The sequence below is a fragment of the Condylura cristata genome, unplaced genomic scaffold (genome assembly GCF_000260355.1).
Source record: "Condylura cristata isolate star-nosed mole 26May11 unplaced genomic scaffold, ConCri1.0 scaffold00006, whole genome shotgun sequence".
NCBI lineage: Eukaryota > Metazoa > Chordata > Mammalia > Eulipotyphla > Talpidae > Condylura > Condylura cristata.
In genome coordinates this window covers 12812645-12830289 of record NW_004567107.1, presented here as the reverse complement: position 1 = coordinate 12830289, position 17645 = coordinate 12812645, and the positions used below count along the sequence as shown (strand labels likewise).

General features: G+C 48.3%; 1 protein-coding gene across 2 annotated transcripts in view; it reads right to left on the bottom strand.

The window, feature by feature from the left end:
* ASTN2 (astrotactin 2) overlaps positions 1-17645 on the bottom strand; it is a 766181-nt gene that overhangs the window by 219510 nt on the left and 529026 nt on the right. For both annotated transcript variants that reach the window (XM_004677396.2, XM_012721364.1), the window contains exon 14: positions 2114-2238. In XM_004677396.2, the coding sequence (XP_004677453.2) occupies positions 2114-2238 (125 nt within the window). The remainder of the gene's footprint in view (positions 1-2113; positions 2239-17645) is intronic.

Genomic DNA, 17645 nt, shown 5'->3' with positions numbered 1-17645 from the left:
GTTTGTGACAAGCCAGCCGAGAGGAGCAGGGATTGCAGAGACCCTACAGAGCCTGACTCGGTTATCGAGCCCTGACGCTGGCTGGCCCAGTGGCCCTGCTGTCTCTTAGCATGGAAACAGGGTGCCCATATGCAGCATGTGGAAGACAGGGCCACAGGCAGGTCCCCTGTCAAGCTGGACGGAGGGACCAGCTAAACAAAGGAAAGCAAGATTTCTGAAAGGTGCGACAAGATCTCAGCACCTCCAATACATTTAGAGGCGTGGTAAGCTCCACGCAGGCCGCTGGCAGCGTTTCTCGAAGGTCTTTGACCAAGGAGCCCTGTCTGGACAGTGGCTCCACTGGACATTGTGCTACACAGCACGCACTTTGTGAAACGCAGGTGCCGATAAAATGGACACCAAGACTGAACGTGAAACAAAAGGTTAGCAAGTGGTTAACTCTGGCGTTGCACACAGAACAGGTTCTTGTTTCCTGATTTCTATTTATCTCCATTTTCTAAATTTTCTACTCCAAGCACTGCAAACTCTCCTTTTTATAATCAGGGGGAAAAATACATGAAGAGGAAATGCTAGTCACATCGGCAGTTATTATTCCTGTTGTTATGTGTCCTCTGCAAATGGCAGGCGCATTTTCTCTCCCTTTCTCCTGTCCCCTGGTGAGGAGGCACTTAAAGAGATATTTGATACCAAGATTAAAATGAGAATCTCATTGGAACAAATGATTTCTTCCTGGACATTACTGCAGTATTAAAGTTGTCCATTACTGTCAACTTTTTTCTCCCCCTCCTTAGCCCTTTCAGGAATAATGTAATTTTTTTAGAGGTTTTCATTTTGAAGTAAAATATTCATGATGCCCAAAGATAGGCCCACTGGAGCGAGGTTGTTTTGTTATAAATATGCGCTCTCTGTTTATCAGCTCTGCCCGGCCTGTTTGCCTCTGCAGAGGCCTGGGGAGAGCCAGAGCAGGGAGCAAGGAGAATCACGGGGAGTCAGCACGAAGAAAAGACTCAGACTGTGGACCGGACACCGGGGTCCAGGCCATCTTGCCTCCCCGGTCAGGGCCTGTTCTAACTCAGAGCACGCTTGGGGGAGGTATGGGCACCCCATTCCCTAGCAAAGGAGACAGGACTGTCGCTCATTCAGGTGGCCGGGTGTCTAAAGGGGGAACGTCCTTCTCTGATTATCGAGTCTTTCCTGAAGCTACTTTCTCTGCCTTTTCCTTCACCCTGCTCCCTATAAGCGGTCACTGCTCCCATTCCTCCTCTCCCCTCCCCTAGTCCTTCCCGATCCTGGCCTGAAACCTAAGCTCCTCCAGTGACATGCCAGCTCCTTGATGTCCAGGCCATGGTCTGTGTTATCCCCATTCCCGCGGAGTCTACAACACAGCCTGCTACACAGTAGGTGCTCAATAAACACTAATTTACCAGCTCACTCACTCACGTCTTCTACTCTCCACTATACCCCCAGCCCTGTTCCTCACTCCTGACCCTGGCAGATTTGCTGTGTGACCTTGGGCTTGTCCTCTGCCTCTCTGAGCCTAGAATCTTCACTTATAAAGTGGGAAAATACTACTACTACACAGGATGGCTCCACACCCACGATCAAAGCAAGCTGTATAGCTAACGTGCTTTCACGTGAGCGGGGCTCCAGGTAGGGGATGTGGCGGTCCAGGGATCCTGCCTTAGTGTGACTTAAAAATGAAGCCAGTGAAGATGGCCAGGTGCAGAGGCAGGTACTGCATGATGTGCAATCCAAAGAAGTTGACTTTATAAAAGGAGAGAGGAGAATGGCTGGGGGCAGGGCTGTGGGGAAATGTTTGCGGCATAAGTGGAAGGCTCAGCTACATGGGGTGGCTGAGCTCCTGGATCTTAGGTTTGGCAGTGACTAGAGCTAATGTCAGATGTGGCTTTGCTGAGTGCGAGGACCTGGCATCTGCCGGGAGCCCAGTCATCTCCAGGAAGGCCCTGGTTCTGCACAGCCCTTACACACGGCGGGCCCCTTTTGCATCCTGTCCCTCACCAATGGGTGCCTCGTTGTGCCGAGCACTGAGGTGGCACCTGGGTCTCAGGTGCCTGGTCCCAGAGGCTGGGAAGGGCCAGCAGGTGTGTCTTACCAGTGAGCAGCTGGAGGTCCGGGAGGGGCTCGGAGAGGACCCCCCGGCACTGCTCTTCCACAGGCAGCGGGATCACCAGCAGCCCGTCGGCCAGCTGAGGAAAGTCCTTGATGAAGTTGTTCTCCCTGTGGAGAGGAGCAGAGACACTGCCAGGTTTTGAGATGCCACCCCATTTTCAGAGCAAGGGAAATGGGAGCTTCTGACATGAATGGTGTCCCTAGACTTAAGGCCCAGTGCACTCAGGAATAGGGAACCTGAGGCAAACTTACCTTTCTGCACTCTGGCCCCCGGGGTCACCATTTGACATCTCTGGATTTGACTGTAATCCCAGAGGAGGGGACGTGACCCTCACGCTGTGCACTCCAATCACTCTGCTTTCTGGTCACACCGAATTTTCCGCTCAGTATATCGACCCCAAAGTGACAGAGGGTGACCCCAGGATGGCTCAGGACCTGGCTCATGACACCTTTTTCCTTGGAGGGAGGCTTGTCCCTGAGCTTTGAGGAAGCAGAGCAGATCATATAAGCACACAGGCGGAGGAGGGAGAAGCGGAAAGATAGCGGGGGAGGGAGTCCACAGCCCATTGTGGAAGGCTGGGAGGGAGGAAGGAAAGAAGCCAGGGCGAGGCCTAGCAGCGATGATGGCCAGACAGCAGCGGCACAGACCAAGGACCGCCCTGGGCCTGGGTGATGGCCACGAGTCTTGCAGGGCCTCTGCCAGCAGAGGGCGCCCGGGGCCTTCGCATCCAGAAGCTCTTTCTGGAGGCAGAACTGGGCTGGGAAAGGAAGCTGCTGGGAAAGTTGCGGGCCCCCACCCCCAGAACCTCAGCAGGATCCCTGTCTAGACAGCAGCTTCGAAATCCACCACCTGGAAAGGTGACCTACCGGGGAGGCTGCGGGGTGCAGCTTAAGTGCAGATGGTCAGACACTGAATTCAGATTCTTAGAGTGTCTGCGCAGGCACTGACAATCACCAGGAAGACAGGAAGAGGGATGCGCGATATTTATTGATGGTCATATCTGCTGATCGTCCATTATGTTTTAGGTAGTCTGCCAAAATGTGTGTGTGTGTGTGTGTGTGTGCGTGTGTGTGAGAGAGAGAGAGAGAGGGAGAGAAAGAGAGAGCGAGAGCCCGATTGATTGATTCTAACCACATGGGAGCTCCAGACACAACATCTGATTATTCCCACTTGTAGATGAAGAAATGGACATTCCCAGTGAGGAGGAACTTTCTCCACCCAGGTCCACCCTGGAAACAGCTGTGCTGGGATCACACTGTCAAGTTGTCACCACCAGGCTCCTTCCTCAGGCTGGCACTCAGTGAGCAACAACCCACACTGGGCTCTGGGCTCAGGGGTAACCAGACACCAGACAGAGTGAGGTATGTGTAGTGCCCACAGATGTGGCTGGCTGTGCACATGTGTGTGCATAAAGACGATATTTCAGGTAGTGATAGGACAGTGCAGTGACTGACAATTCTTTAGACAAACGTCTCTGAAGAGTTCAATCTCGGTGGACACTATATAGAAATGATTCATCACATTTTGTAATAGATCCCCACGCCCTCATAGGATTCCTGGCAGTTAGAGTGACATTCATTCTAGTCATATCTTGGACCTCCCACGTCCCAAGGGCTTTTCTACATATTAGGGAGACAGAAGTGGACAGTCTGGGGGACGCCTTCATGAAGATACGAGATGAAAGCAGTGTGGGGTATCAGGTCTTCACTCTTGTCTTCTGCCTTGTTTTGCCCAATTCTCCAGCTGCACTGGGCAGCCTCAAGTTTCTCTTAAAGGGCACCTTTGGAATTTGCCCTTTTTCTGGAAAGCTCTGATACCTGTTCCCTGGCACCTGGTTCACTCCTATTCAATCATTCTAACCACACATTATTTCATTGACTTTGAGAAGTGTTTCCAGGATCAGGGATTCCGTTACACTCTCTCAGCCTCTTGGCATAGAAAACACAGTTGCACCCTAGACTGAGGAAAGAGATGGTTGTAACTTAGAAGATAAAGTTAAGGAGGAGGTTCAGAGACCAAGGGAGGCGAGTGGAGAGGCCCTTAACACAAGACTGGGAATTCAGGAAGGCTTCCTGGAGGAGGTGTGTCTTGACAGATTGGGAGGGTTGTCCAGGAAGAGAGCAGGAAGGGAAATGGGGGTGAGGTTTAAGCAGAAAGTACAGCATGTGTAAGAGGAGTTCAAGGATGTGTGTGTGTGTGTGTGTGTGTGTGTGTGTGTGTGTGTGTGTGTGTGAGAGAGAGAGAGAGAGAGAGAGAGAGAGAGAAGGGAGAGGACATCTTGCATTTTCGGGGAGCCTGAAAGGCCCAGTGCAGTGCATGCTCCTGGTACAAGCCCCCTGAGCAGCTGCTCAGTCTAAGGCAGCAGCAGGCTCCAAGCCTCTGCATCCTCCAGCCACGTGTGTATGACCTCACAGGGACACAAGGCCTCCAGTGCATTCCCATGTCTGGGCTGCTCTCATCTAGCTTCCTTCTGATCACCCCTGCTGACAAGTAAGACCAGCATGGGAGCCCGGCCCCCTCACTCCCCTCCCCCACCCCTCCTCGGTCTTGCTCCCGCCTGCCCCCATTTAAGAATATGTGTGAGTGTTTTGGATACATTAATACACAGCCACCAGTATGCATGAGCTGATCACCCCTCAGTTCTGGGGAAATTAGCATTTAAATTGAGGTATTTCAGGGAAGTAAATCACCCCAGAGCCAGCTAGCTCTGTCTGCAGCCTTTTCCTAGTGGAGGGAAGGCTGAGAGTTGTTGCGTTGTCAGGGAGGGGGCCACTCCTCCCAGCTTTCCCAGGCCCAGAGCCTGCTAAAAGGGCAGCACCAACCCCAGCCCTAGTCAGGACATCTTTCTGGTTTAAACAGTACCTGATCCCTCCCCTCCAACTAAGCCAATTGTCTCCACCCAGTGGGAAGGGATCCTTGGGCTGAGAAATGCCTTTCTGTGATCAAGGGGCGGAGAGACCTCTTTATATCTTGATTGTCACTGCCTGGCTCTGTGGCTTGGAGGAGTCCCTCCCCATGTCTGGAACTGGAAGGGGTGGGGGGCCTGGAACAAAATACTTGTTTCTCTGAGCCCCCAATCAAGAGATCCTGGGCTAGATTGTGTAGCCATTCTGTGAGCTCTGGGGTCCAGAGGGTCTGGCGGTGTGGAGACTGAAGTGAAGGTCTGTCCCAGCCTGTGCTTCCAGCCTCTGCCTTTCTTGGGGAACAGATAGAATCTTCCTAAGGATGGATCTTCACTAAGTCCTCTGCACCGGCTCCCCGACTCTGTCATCCTTCATCCAACCTTACATTCATTCATTCATTCAACAGAGCTGTCCTATTTTATTTTGGTGAGTTCTATCAGTTAATATTCTTTAAAATTTAGTTCTTTAGAAAATAAGAGCAGAGAGCGTTTCATAATAACATGTGTGCACGCCACCTGTATGTGTGAGCGTCCCAGCGTGGCTGAGTGGCTTCTTTCACTTAATGAAATTTTATTCATTTGCCAGAGACCTACAATACTCTTTGAATTTGGGGGGGGGGGCAAATCTTTAATGTGCATGTGTGGATAAGCCTCACCCCCCCAAACACCAAAGCTGTGGTCCATTCCCACATTGGGCTGATGCCCACGACCCCCACCCACCCCTCCCCTCTGCTAACCACTCTGTTTTTCAGTCTAGGAGCTGTTTTTGTTGTGATTTGTTAGTTCGTTTGGTTGGTTATTTATATTCCACATAGGAGGAGAGAAACGAAACGATCACATCTTTCTCCTTCTGACTTATTACGCTCAGCATAATCACAAGTTCCATCCAAGTGTCGCAAGTGGCCAACTTCTGCTATTTTGTGCCAGGCATTGGGAATACAATGATAACTCCAAATCTGTTTTCAACTTGTTTGTAGTCAGGTAGGAGACACTTGTGTGCAGATGCATGTGAGGTCAATCATGGTTTATCAAGTGCTAAAATGAAGCACTTTTCATCCCCCATAAATCATATGTCTGCGGCACCCCACCTGCTACATCAAAGGACTCCATGCCTTTGGTGGAAGCAAAGATACCATCTAGAACACAGAGCAGGTCACTGCTCAGCTTTGCATCTCAAAGGTGACTTTGTAGTGTCTGGAGTTAGACAATAGTTTCCAAAATCAGCCAGGGCAGGAAGTGAGGGTTCCCTTGTATATCAAAGTGAGCCTGGCCCACTCTGATCAGTGTCTTATTTTAATGCATAGTTAGTGCAGGCCAGGACCTCAAGGGAGTGGCCACCAGAAAGGAAAAGGACAAAACCCTTCTTTCTGCCACTTGGCCCAGGAGGGATGGCTGCGGAGAGAAGACCAGGAGGCCAAGAGTTCACACCTGAGTATCAAGGACCCTTTGAACTTTTAGAAGTTAGCCCCTCCCGCAAAGCCTCCCCCCACCCCCGCCCCCACCTTTGAAGGTGGTGCTAACAAATGCCTAAGACAGAAGTCAAGGACTTGGGGAAGAGCCCAGGGGAGCAGGAACAATGGGGTTGGCACCCCAAAATTGAGCTACAGCCTTGGATTTTGTGAGCCCCTTTACTCAACAAGCCAATGGAAGCTTCAATGAGAAGGCAACAGGTGGTCTGAGGTCACCCCCCTTCCCCCAACCCCAGTCATCACTCACAGGACAGAGGGAACCAAGCTGACAAGACTTCCTGGCATAATACCCCTGCTTCCATGCAGGCAGAGATGGGGAAGGAGGCTTGAGATTAGAATAAGGAGGCTTGGAGGACTGAGACCCCACGGCCTTGAACTTTGGCAATCAATTTCCACATGTTGCTTTTCTCAGAAACCTGACTGAGACTATCCCCACAATGGCATCAGTAAGGGGACGGGACTGAAGCTAAGCTCAGACAAGAAGTCACCAGTGGCTACAGCAGGGACAAATGGCAGTTCTAAGGCCCTTCTCGCACCACTTCCTGCCTGCACCCTGAGGCCAAGGAGGGAGGCCAGGGGAAGACCCGGATGGTTATGGGAGCCCAACTCAAGGGAAGATTGTATCAGCTAAAGGAAATGAAGACTGCAGCATATTTGTATAACTGATTGCAGGGAAAACATGTTTGAATCCTGGCAGAAGGAGTTGCTAGTTAGAGTGACAGAGTTTCAAGTTCATAGGGAAGTTTCATGGAGGACAGTGGGAGGCCCTTAACACAGAAGTGGGGAGATCAGGACGCTTCCAGGAGATGATGAGTCTTGTCAGATTTGGGGGGTTGTTCAGGTAAAGAGCAAGGAAGGGAGGTGGGGTGGGGTTCAGGAAGAAAGAACAGCAGGGCACACATTGAATAAATAGCAGCGATGGGCTGGAGAGGGGAAGTAGGCGTCAGATCTGAGTCTTCCAGGTGATACTGAGAATGTGGATTTTGTGTTGAGGACAAGGAAGTCCACTACAGCCTCTTCAGCATGACAATGAACTAGCTACCACAGCTGTAGAAAGAGTATCAGGACGCAGGGTGGAGGGTGAATCGGAAACAGGAGGCACCAGTGGCGCGGGCAGGGACATCTCCTTCAACAGGCCACATGCACACGATGGAGAGGCTGTGTAGCTGCCCATGGAGGAGAGGCACGAATGTGACCCGGACTCACCCCTGTCATCAGCTGTACTGTGGGGAACAGGACATGAAGCCGGGGGTGGGCTCCAGGTGACCGTCTCCCCCAGATTCTCTTATTGCTAATGCCAGAGCCCTCTGAGCACCCCTGTGTTCACTGAGCATGACTGGAAAGGAGACCAGAATGCCTTGGCCCATTACAGACATCCATGGCCTCCTTCCTGCCTCTGCCAGCTGTCATCTCTGTGCTGTGTGAAGCCCATGGGAAGATGGAACAAAACCCCAGCATTCCTCACAAGCTGCCCCACCTCCAGACACAGGCTCAGGGCCACCATCTCTTCATTTTAGCAGACTGTGGCTCACAGCCCCTACTCTTCAGGCTGTCTCAAAGCTCATGCATGCCAAGTTGCTTCAGTGGCTATCCCTGCAGTAGGGTCATTCTTAGCTCAACAAGGCTATGGGAAAGAAGATCCAGGAGACTGAGACAAGGCAGAGGGGTGACTCCTGGACTGGCCCTCCCTGGTGACGCAATGGTTTAGGATGCAGCACTGCAAGCTGGCTGCTGCTGCTGCAGTGTGAGTTTGATCCCCGACCCCAGAGGTGAGCCACATGGCGTGGCAGACCTCTCCTGACCCACCCGCTGCTCCCCTCAGCAGTGTACTTCATCAGTCAGCCTGTTCTGCTCCCCGCTCTCACTGCCTCTGCACCTCTGGCTTGTACTCCAGTTCTGTATGCATAAATAATGTTTTAAAGGCTCATGGATTGTTTGTTTAATTTGTGGCAAGACCAGAACTAGCAACAAATCTATATTCTCTGTGTCCAACCCAGAGTGCATATTTTTGAAAGCTAGCATCAATGACCACTTTATCTGCTGGATGTTTGCTCTGACACCTGTCAAACAGGGGACACCCCTATTCTTGCACCCTTCTCTGAGCCCTCTTGAGGGAAGGAAGACAGACACGGTGGTGGTGTCCCTTCCTCCAGGAAGCTCTCCTGAGCCCCTCCTTTGGGACCAATGTCCTTCTGCTCCCATAGCACTGGACTCCAAATCACCAGACTCAGCCAGGCTTGTTTGTTTTCTGAAGTCTGTCTTCCCTTCCAAGCCCTGTAGAACTAAGTTACAGGGATCAATATAGTCTATTTGAGCCCTCCTCTTCCCCTGCCCTGATTCCCAGGTCTGGGAAGTACACAGCCTGACAGCTGTCCTTTCCGTTTAAGCCACCATCCCTTCACCCAGGGACGAGAGCAACAGCAGGTTAACTACGTTCTCGACATCAGCCTCGCCCCTCCAATTTGTCTACCCTCCTGCAGCCAGCAGGATTTCCTAAATGATGATCCTAACTCAATGCATCACTGGTTCCATGAATAGTGTTCATAACAAATGACAGCAAACTAGTGGCTTAAAACAACATAAGCTTATTATCTTACAGTTTTATAGGTCAGACCATCTGACATGGCTTCTGGGTTAAATTCAAGGTGTTAGCAGGGTTGCATACATTCTGGAGACTTTAGAAGAGAATCCAGTTCCTTGCTTTTTGCAGATTTTTGAGGCAGCCTACTTTCCTGGGCTCAACGCTCACTTCCTCCATCTTCAAAGCTAGCCAGATGTAAGTCAAATTCTTCTCAAACCCATCACCACAAACCCCTCTCGTCTCTCAATTTCACTTTAATAATCCTTGTGACTATCTTTGGCCCACTCCATCCACTTCACATTCTTCCTAAAACACCCAATACATAGTTAACAAGTATTTTCAGGCTGTTATCTACAGATTGTTTGCAATGTGTTAGACATCATCCCAAGGTCTTGCACATATCTCATCTTCACAATGGCCCAGAGAGGCAAGTCTTCTTCTTTCTCCTTTATTTTTAATGAGGGAGCATCAGTAGAAAGAGGTGAAGTATACAGAGCTACTAGCTGGACTTTGAACAGTCTAACATCAGGCTCTTAAATATGATGCAACAATATACTAGCTCTTGAGCGAAATATTGAGAAGTAAAGGTGATTTATTAAAAATACCAGCAGCAGGTGAATGTCCCAGAGGGAAGCCCTTTATTAAACACAGACCATGAGTAAGGTGTTTGCAGACGTCCTTTCTAAGCTTTGAGCTATCAACAGAATGTTTGTGTTCCTTTAGAATTCATTTATTGAATTAATCCCCAATGAGACAGTATTCAGCAAGTGGGGTCTTTGGGAGTTTCTGAAGTTATAAAGTGGAGCCCTCATGATAGGCACTGCTAATAAATGAGAACATTGAGGGCACCCGGATCCCTCTGTGCGGCCACAGGGAGAAGGTGCCATCTCTGACCAGGAAGCTGGCTCTTGGCAGACTCTGAATCTGCTGATTGCTCTTAGATCTCACTGTCTCCTGCACTGTGAGAAAGAGTTGTTGGTTAGGCCCCCTAGTCTATAGTAGTTTGCAGCTCCAACAGACAGATACTTAACAATCTTGCAAAGTAGTTATTAGTAGGTCCAGGATGGAGGTAGGGAAACCGGTGTCCAGATACTGAGTCCATGCTCCCTAGGGTCACACATGATTAAAGTGCCTTCAAGTCCACTCTACCACCCACCTCTGCAACCAGGCTCACACCTGTCCTCTTTTCTGACTCACCTCTAGCCCTACGCAGGTGTGCACGAACACACACACATCCTGGGAAGGCTGAATTACACACTGCCCATGCCTTTCTGCTCTAAATGCAAAGCTGTTTCTACCAGTGGCCCCAAACTCACTTAAGCATTCCAGACATGGCCATTACTAACTCCTGCCCTGGTAATTGCGATCCCTGAAATTGAAAGAAATTGCAGGCTAGAGAAACATTATCTTCTCCTCGGCCACTCTGCCCTCCATCTCCTCACACAGGTGTGTGAGCACCGGGATTCCTCGACCTGTCATAACACCAGAACAAGCTGAGTTGCTGTCACTGAGCCTCAAGGAACATCTTCCTGAACTTCTTCCCCTTTTCCCCAGTGAAGGACTCACAGGTCCTGACATTGGACATAAAACTTTAGAGCTGGGGGTGGGTAGGAAAATTTGAACATTGCTAGGCTTAAGCTCAGCATTTTTTCAACCAAGTACTATCATTATCTCTGTTTTTCAGATGCTAGCAATGAGATTTGAAGAGGAAAATTAGTCTTGCCCTAGATCACACAGTCTGGCTGCAGCTGAATGATAGTCAAGCCTAGAGCCAGCCTTTTCACACGTATCTGCGGGGTCTGAGCGAAGAATTCCCTGGCCCCAGGAGGCAACTGAGCCCATGAGAGCAGGGGGTCCCCGTCTGGCTTACACCTCTCCCTCCAACCCAGCCCTGGGCTGCCAGCACCAGTTAACCTCCCTCAATCTTTGAGGGGTCTGGCTATGTATTTTATCACAACCCAGGAAAGAACTAAAACCCCTGTACATTTAACATTGTCTCAAGTCATGTTCTAGTGTTGAGGGCATTCTCTGTACTCAGGAACCCCTCACCCCACAGCACCATTCCAATCTAAGGCCCAAGGAACCAGCACAGGTGCACAAAAGCACTGGACACCCAAGTCCAAGGGCAGAGGCTAATGGCTGCCAGACCCCTCCTGTGTCTTAGCACTGCTCACGGGTCCTCAGTCCTGCCCCAGGAGGGGTCCCTGCTTGGCTTATGGGGAACCACTTCTCTGAACTGACTTGCTCTAACTGCTGGGTGGCCTCTTGGAAATCACTTCCCAGCTCTGGGAGGTGCTTCAGTCCTGAGGTCATTTCTTTTAGCCCTACAGGTGTTCCCAAATGCTGTTGCCAGAGGCTAAGAGAAAGTTCCCAAGATGGGGAGCCCTGTTGGCAAGGACACTTGTGTCTTGCCTCTTAGCTTTGATGATGTAGTCATAGCCAGACATACTGGACTCTGCACACTGCTTCCACCTCACCCCGTGTGGCTCCATCTGGACAAACATGGTTCCTGTCCTAGGTCTCTGCTCATTAGAAAAACGGGAATAGTCATCCCGTTTGCTATAAGGATTAAGAGTCCACAACATGGATTGCCTAGCAGATCTAAGAATAATAGTCCTAGAAGAGTGATGGGTCTCAGAAAACCTAAGAATAGCGAGCTCTCGACAAATGGAAGCTATTGGTGCTGCTGCAGAGAGCACCACTTGAGCATGGTTTTACTTAATGTTCTCGAAAAAACTCTGCCTTGATTAGGAAGAAGAAGGATGCAAATTTTAGAGTTGGAATATACTTCAAACTTTTCTTCTCCTCTTCAGAGAGTCCACACAGCTTGTCCAAGTCACACGACAGAGAGGCGATGAGAACACAGGAGAGGGGGCTATGCTGTTGGAGCTGTTCTTTATATCCCAGGATGCTGGTTTTGCCTGTGTCCTCATCACATCCCACACTGTCCTTTGGGAGCCGTTAGTGCTGAAGGCAGTGACCCCAGCACCACCACCGGACACCCTGCTACGCTGCAGATGCTGTGTGTACCCACTTCCCTCTCTGGGGGAGGAGGGTCTAGCTCTGTCTCCTTCATTTGCTCCCAACCAAAAGCTGGAACCACTGAAAATGCTCAAAATGCTTGAGAAATTGAAGGTTCAGGTTGGACTCCAAATGAAAGGAAAAAAGATGTGTCAAAACTCCTCACTTAAAGCCACACAGGAAAAGTCAGAGCCACATCTTAACTGACCACACAGCATCAACACATTTACGAGAATTTCATTCTTGGTAGTAGTTGGAGACGGTAAGAACTTCTTTATTTAAGGTTAACATTGAAAGCCAAGTCATGAGGTGCAATTTGGAATGGCGCACATTGCCCAGGGACAGCAGGTTTGGGTGAATTTGCAGCTGGAGTCACCTCTCTGAGTTCCTTCTTCCCTTTTCTCATCTCCATTTTCCCTGGGGAACCTTGCAAGTGTTCCCATACCTCTAATGAGCTTTGCAAAATGAGAAACCTGCTGCAGTAGAAGAAATCTAATAGCAATTGCTTTCATGTTTATGTACTCTGTCTTCTTTCTCTCTCTCTTTTTTATTAGTCATTAACAATGGAGGCAGAAAACACCCAAAGGCAATAGAAAGGCAACGATACTGCACAGGCTCTCTGCAACACTGTGCTAATGAGGTGCCCTGACCACCTCTCAGATCCCTCTTATTTCCATTCCAACAGATTTGGTGTCAGGGGGAGTCAGATCCCAAATCCAACCAGTTCACATCATAGCCAAGGTGAGGTGTGCATACTCTCACAGGACAGCTGGAAGTTGTTTTTAAGTACTCTTTAAACCCACTATGCCAAGACTTAAAAAGAACCTAGCGGGGAGAAATCCACTTAATGAACACAATTTTGGTGTCTTCAAAATTTGACTTGAACATGTAACTGAATGCAGCTTTTCAGACCTTGCACTTGTCCTCCGGTCTCAGTCCTGCTTAATCATGTGGTCATATGTGTCACATGGCCATGCTAAGCCTTGGCTTTATTGTCACCACCCTGCTCACACACACTAAGAATGGATCTTTAACACCACCTCCTACTAGCTGGTGAGCCTGAGCAATTTATTTAACTTCAGGAGTCCCTCTTTCCTCCTTTGTACTGTGAGGATTATAACTACCTATTTCACAGATACAGTGGTGAGGGGGCTGAAGGTGGCAGTTAAATAAAACAATGTATAGTTACCCATGTGGTGATTACTGTACTATGGTCATTATTTCCAAAGAAGAACGACCATATGAAAGTCTTGCATTTTGCCTTTTGAGTGAGTTGTCATACCTTACTAAGGCACAGTTTCCCCATTCTAATAGGGTCAAAGTAACAATATTGGTGACTTTAAACTGTGTATTAAAGGAGATTACGTCCAGAACGGCACTTGACAAATCATACTGTGCACCTGTAAATGTTAACTGGTAGTAGCAATTGTTGGAGTGGTAGTAGAAATGGGATGTGGGTTTAAACAAATAAGATATAGTACAAAATCCTAAAGAATCAACAACAACAATTAAAAGCCTCCCGGAATTGATAAGTAATCATGGCAAGGTTGCAGGATAGAAGATTATGACATGAAAGTCAACTTCTTTCCTATATGGCAACAACAACTAGAATTTGAAATTAAAAGTATAGTGAGTGTCATTTATATTGGAGCAAAAAAAAATGTAAACACTTAATATGTATAAGATATCTGTGAGGAAAGCCACAAAACTTAGATGAAAGAAATCGAAGCTCTAAGTGAATGGAGAGGTATTCCCTGCTCATGTTCAATATTGCTGAAATGTCATTTCTGCAATTTGATCTACAGATTCATAGCGATGTCAATCAAAATTCTCAAGTTCATGTAGAATGATCAATACGTTCATTTTTAAAACTTATATGGAAAGGCAAAATGACCCCAACTAGTGACTATAAAATTGAAGAAGGGGCCCTCCCTGTGGCGCAGCAGGTTAAAGCACAGCATTAAGAAGCTTAAGCCAATTCTGCATGAGTTCCATCCCCGCCTGCCCTGGAGGTGACCACATGGTGTGGCAGACCTCTCCTGACCCGCCCGCTGCTCCCCTCAGCAGTGTACTTCCTCCATCTGCCTGTTCTTCTCCCGACTCTGTCCCTGGTGAATCCTCTCACCCTCTGCATCTCTGGCCTGTACCCCAGTTCTGTATGAATAAATAAATAAATCTTTAAAAAAAATTGAAGGAGAAAAAGAAAGTCAGAGAACTGACATCACCTGGCGTTAGGCTAGAGAGAAGGACACGGTAGCCTGAGCAGTATGGCAGCGGATGGATGACTGTTGATAGAGGAATGGGACAGAGCACACAAATCTAGTCAATCACCTAGCGTGGTCCACACAAATCTAGTCAAATAATTTTTGACAAAGAAGCAGAAGCACTTCATTGGAAAAGGGATTGTTTTTTCAACTAAATTTATAACTGGACCAACTAGGCAGTCACGTGCCAGAAACAAAGAATCTAGACCCAGACCTTGTCCTTTTCACAAAAATTAGCTCCAAATGAATCACAGGCCTCAACGCAAAACACACAGTTATAAGAATTCTCGAAGGTAACGCGGAAAACCATGGGCTTGGTGATGTGTTTGGGGTATACCACCCAAAACGTCATCCATTCGAGAAAAAATATAAATGGGCTTGATTAGAAGTCAAATCTTCTTGTGGAAGACAACACTAAGAGAATGAGAAGACAAGCCACAGAAAGGGAGAAAGTATCTGCAGACCACAGACCTGATAACAAAATATATCCAGAAAATATAAATACTTCAAATTCCATCAGAAGAAAATAAGCAACCACATTTACAAAGGGTCAAAGGGGCTAGACAGACACCTCCCCAAAGAGGAAACACCAACAGCAAATAAGCCCCCAGGAACAGATACACATGCTGCAGCGCATTTCGGGATTGCGAATGAAACACCACCGCACAACTATCAAGCTGGCTAAAGTCCAGAACACCAAAGCACGAGGTGTTGAGGACACAGAACAATCAGAAGCGTCTGTTGTTGCCGTAAATACAAAACGGTCCAGTCACTTTGGGAGGGTAGTCTGCCAGGTTCTTAGAAAGCTAAACATGGTCTGACCATACAAGCCAGCAATTATGCTCCTGGATCTATATGCAAATGACTGGAAAACTTCTTCCTGTACAAAATCCCACACATACATATTTATGGTGACCTCATTGATGCTTGTCCAGACTGTGGTATAGTTTCATAATGGAATATATTTCGGCAATAAAGAAATAATAAATGATCAAGCCTGGCATCAGCCAGGACTAAGCTTGAACAAAATGAATTAGTACAGGTGGTGATGGACACATCACTGACACCAAACTTCTAGAGCCACTGTTAGGATTTTACTGACTTGGGTAAGACAAAGAATACATTTTCTGGGATAATGGAGATTTCTTTTTTAAATATCCTTAGTAAATTAATAGACTGGTTGTTATCAAGTGTGGTAGGGTCTCTAGTTATCCCGAATCTACTTGATTTCCCTTTCTTAAAACCAGTATGGGCCTTTGTAAATAATTGGGGCTTAGTTGTGCCACTAATTCCTTTCATGTGTACCAGCTACTTCCTGGTCTAGCTGGCTATCTAGCTGTCTGTGACATGCTTAGCATCAAAGTCACATGGTTAGCACTGATACCAATCTTGCTACTTGGCACCTAAGGGAGCTGGAGTCACTATGTAACTTACTCAAAATCACAGAGCTATTAAATGACAGCTTTGAGATATAAATTTAGGTTTCTGATGTCCGGTCCACTACACCTGCTAGGTGTGTTGCTCCAAATCCTATACCCTAAAATATGGTGCTCCTACCTCAATACCTCCTGAACTGAGTACAAGTATTTGCTGTCCAGAAGGCCAGAGTCCCTTCTTTCCATTTTTGAGGGACTTCCTTCCTCAGGGCAGCTCTTCGTGAGGAGACAGATGGAAGGACTCCAAGCAGGTGGAGGGAAGTCCTGAGTCCTGTGAATTTGTGCTGAAGAATGTGGCTGCACACCTAATAATCCCCCTCCCCCTGGAAAACATGGATCCAACACTTACCCAGAGTGCCTTCCCCCTCTGTCAGCCATCCAGACCATATGGTTAATTAGCTAAAATTTGCGGCTGCATCTGGGATGCTATTTCTCTTTTTGGCATGTGTGAACTTAATTACTGAAGCCACAGGAAGTGCCTGGCCCCCTGGGAGACTGGTGGGCATAAGGGTCACAAAGCAAGCCCACAGTTCTGGGGTGGGAGATGGGGGTGGGAGAAGAGTGTCTGATAAGTGGAGGGCAGCGAGTGCCATCTGAGCAGCTGAGGATTGCACTTTTATGGTGGCAGCGTTGAGGCTGGGATATAATACCACAAGGCCACCATCTGCATATGTCGGGTGTTCTCAAAATGGCCAGCTTCTCTGCATGGTCGAATATGGGGTTCATTCTCTGGTCACCCACTGTCTTTCAGTTCTTTCCTTGGTTGCATTACAGAGTGCGTGTATCCCCAGCCTCTGGGATGAGGCCAGTGGCACAGAAAAGTCCAATAAAGAAGACTAAGGAGTCCAATGAATGCACACACCTTTCTGAGCCTCTGATTACTCATCTGTAGAATGGATCATAAAAGCTGTATTCTGGCGTCTTGTTAGGATTAAATAAGATAATATATAGGTCACCCCTGACATAATGACAGAGGTTCAATGAGACTAGTTGAATGAATGAATAGCAGAGTCCCACAGTTGCTCACTGTCAGGGCTGGGAGCAGCCTAGGAGATCAGAATTTAGCCCAGCCCTCCCACTGTACCTCAGTTTCCTTCGCTGCAAAATAAAGACAATGAAGTCTCTTATAGAGTTGTTTGTGGATTCAAAGAAATAACACAGAGATCTTCTAGAAAAGTGCCGGAAATGTAGCCATCGCTCAATAAATACCACAGCTGCTGTTGAGAATAATCACGGGGTGGGGAGACATTTCCACCTAGGACTGTACCCAGAGAAGAGCAGCATGTGTCTATTCTGCTCTGTGGCCCAGAGTGCCTCCTCTCAGCCCCTGCTGCTACTTCCTGAGGGCCAAGGCTTGTAAATCTGACTTGTACCAGCCACTGGTATAATGAGGGAGACAGAGACCACCCTGTTTCTGTGGGAGTACCCGCACTAAGCAGTCAGGGATGCTTTGACCAATGTCCATGGAAAAGTCTTGTGAGCTCTGTAGCTCTTACATATAGCTTTACAGACTCTGCCATTGACCAGAGAGCCAACAGAGGCTGAAATCCAAACTTCATCTGCAAGTCAAGCTGCATGGCCACGTGGGGGTGTTTCTTCCAGAGCTGCCCAGGGAGATCTCTTATCTAATTCATTCACAGGGTCACTGTGAGTAGTTGGGACCTTGCAGCTTGCTCTGGGGACAATGGACAGCTTAGGGGCAGGAGAATCTGAAGCCTCAGAGCACTGGGGCAGGATTTTCACAAGATCAGGAACTGTGTCTGTTGTCTTCTTGTCATTACCACTAGTGTCTGGTGCAGAGTCTGGCCTAGTGGACACTCGAGCAAACACGTGTTGATGAA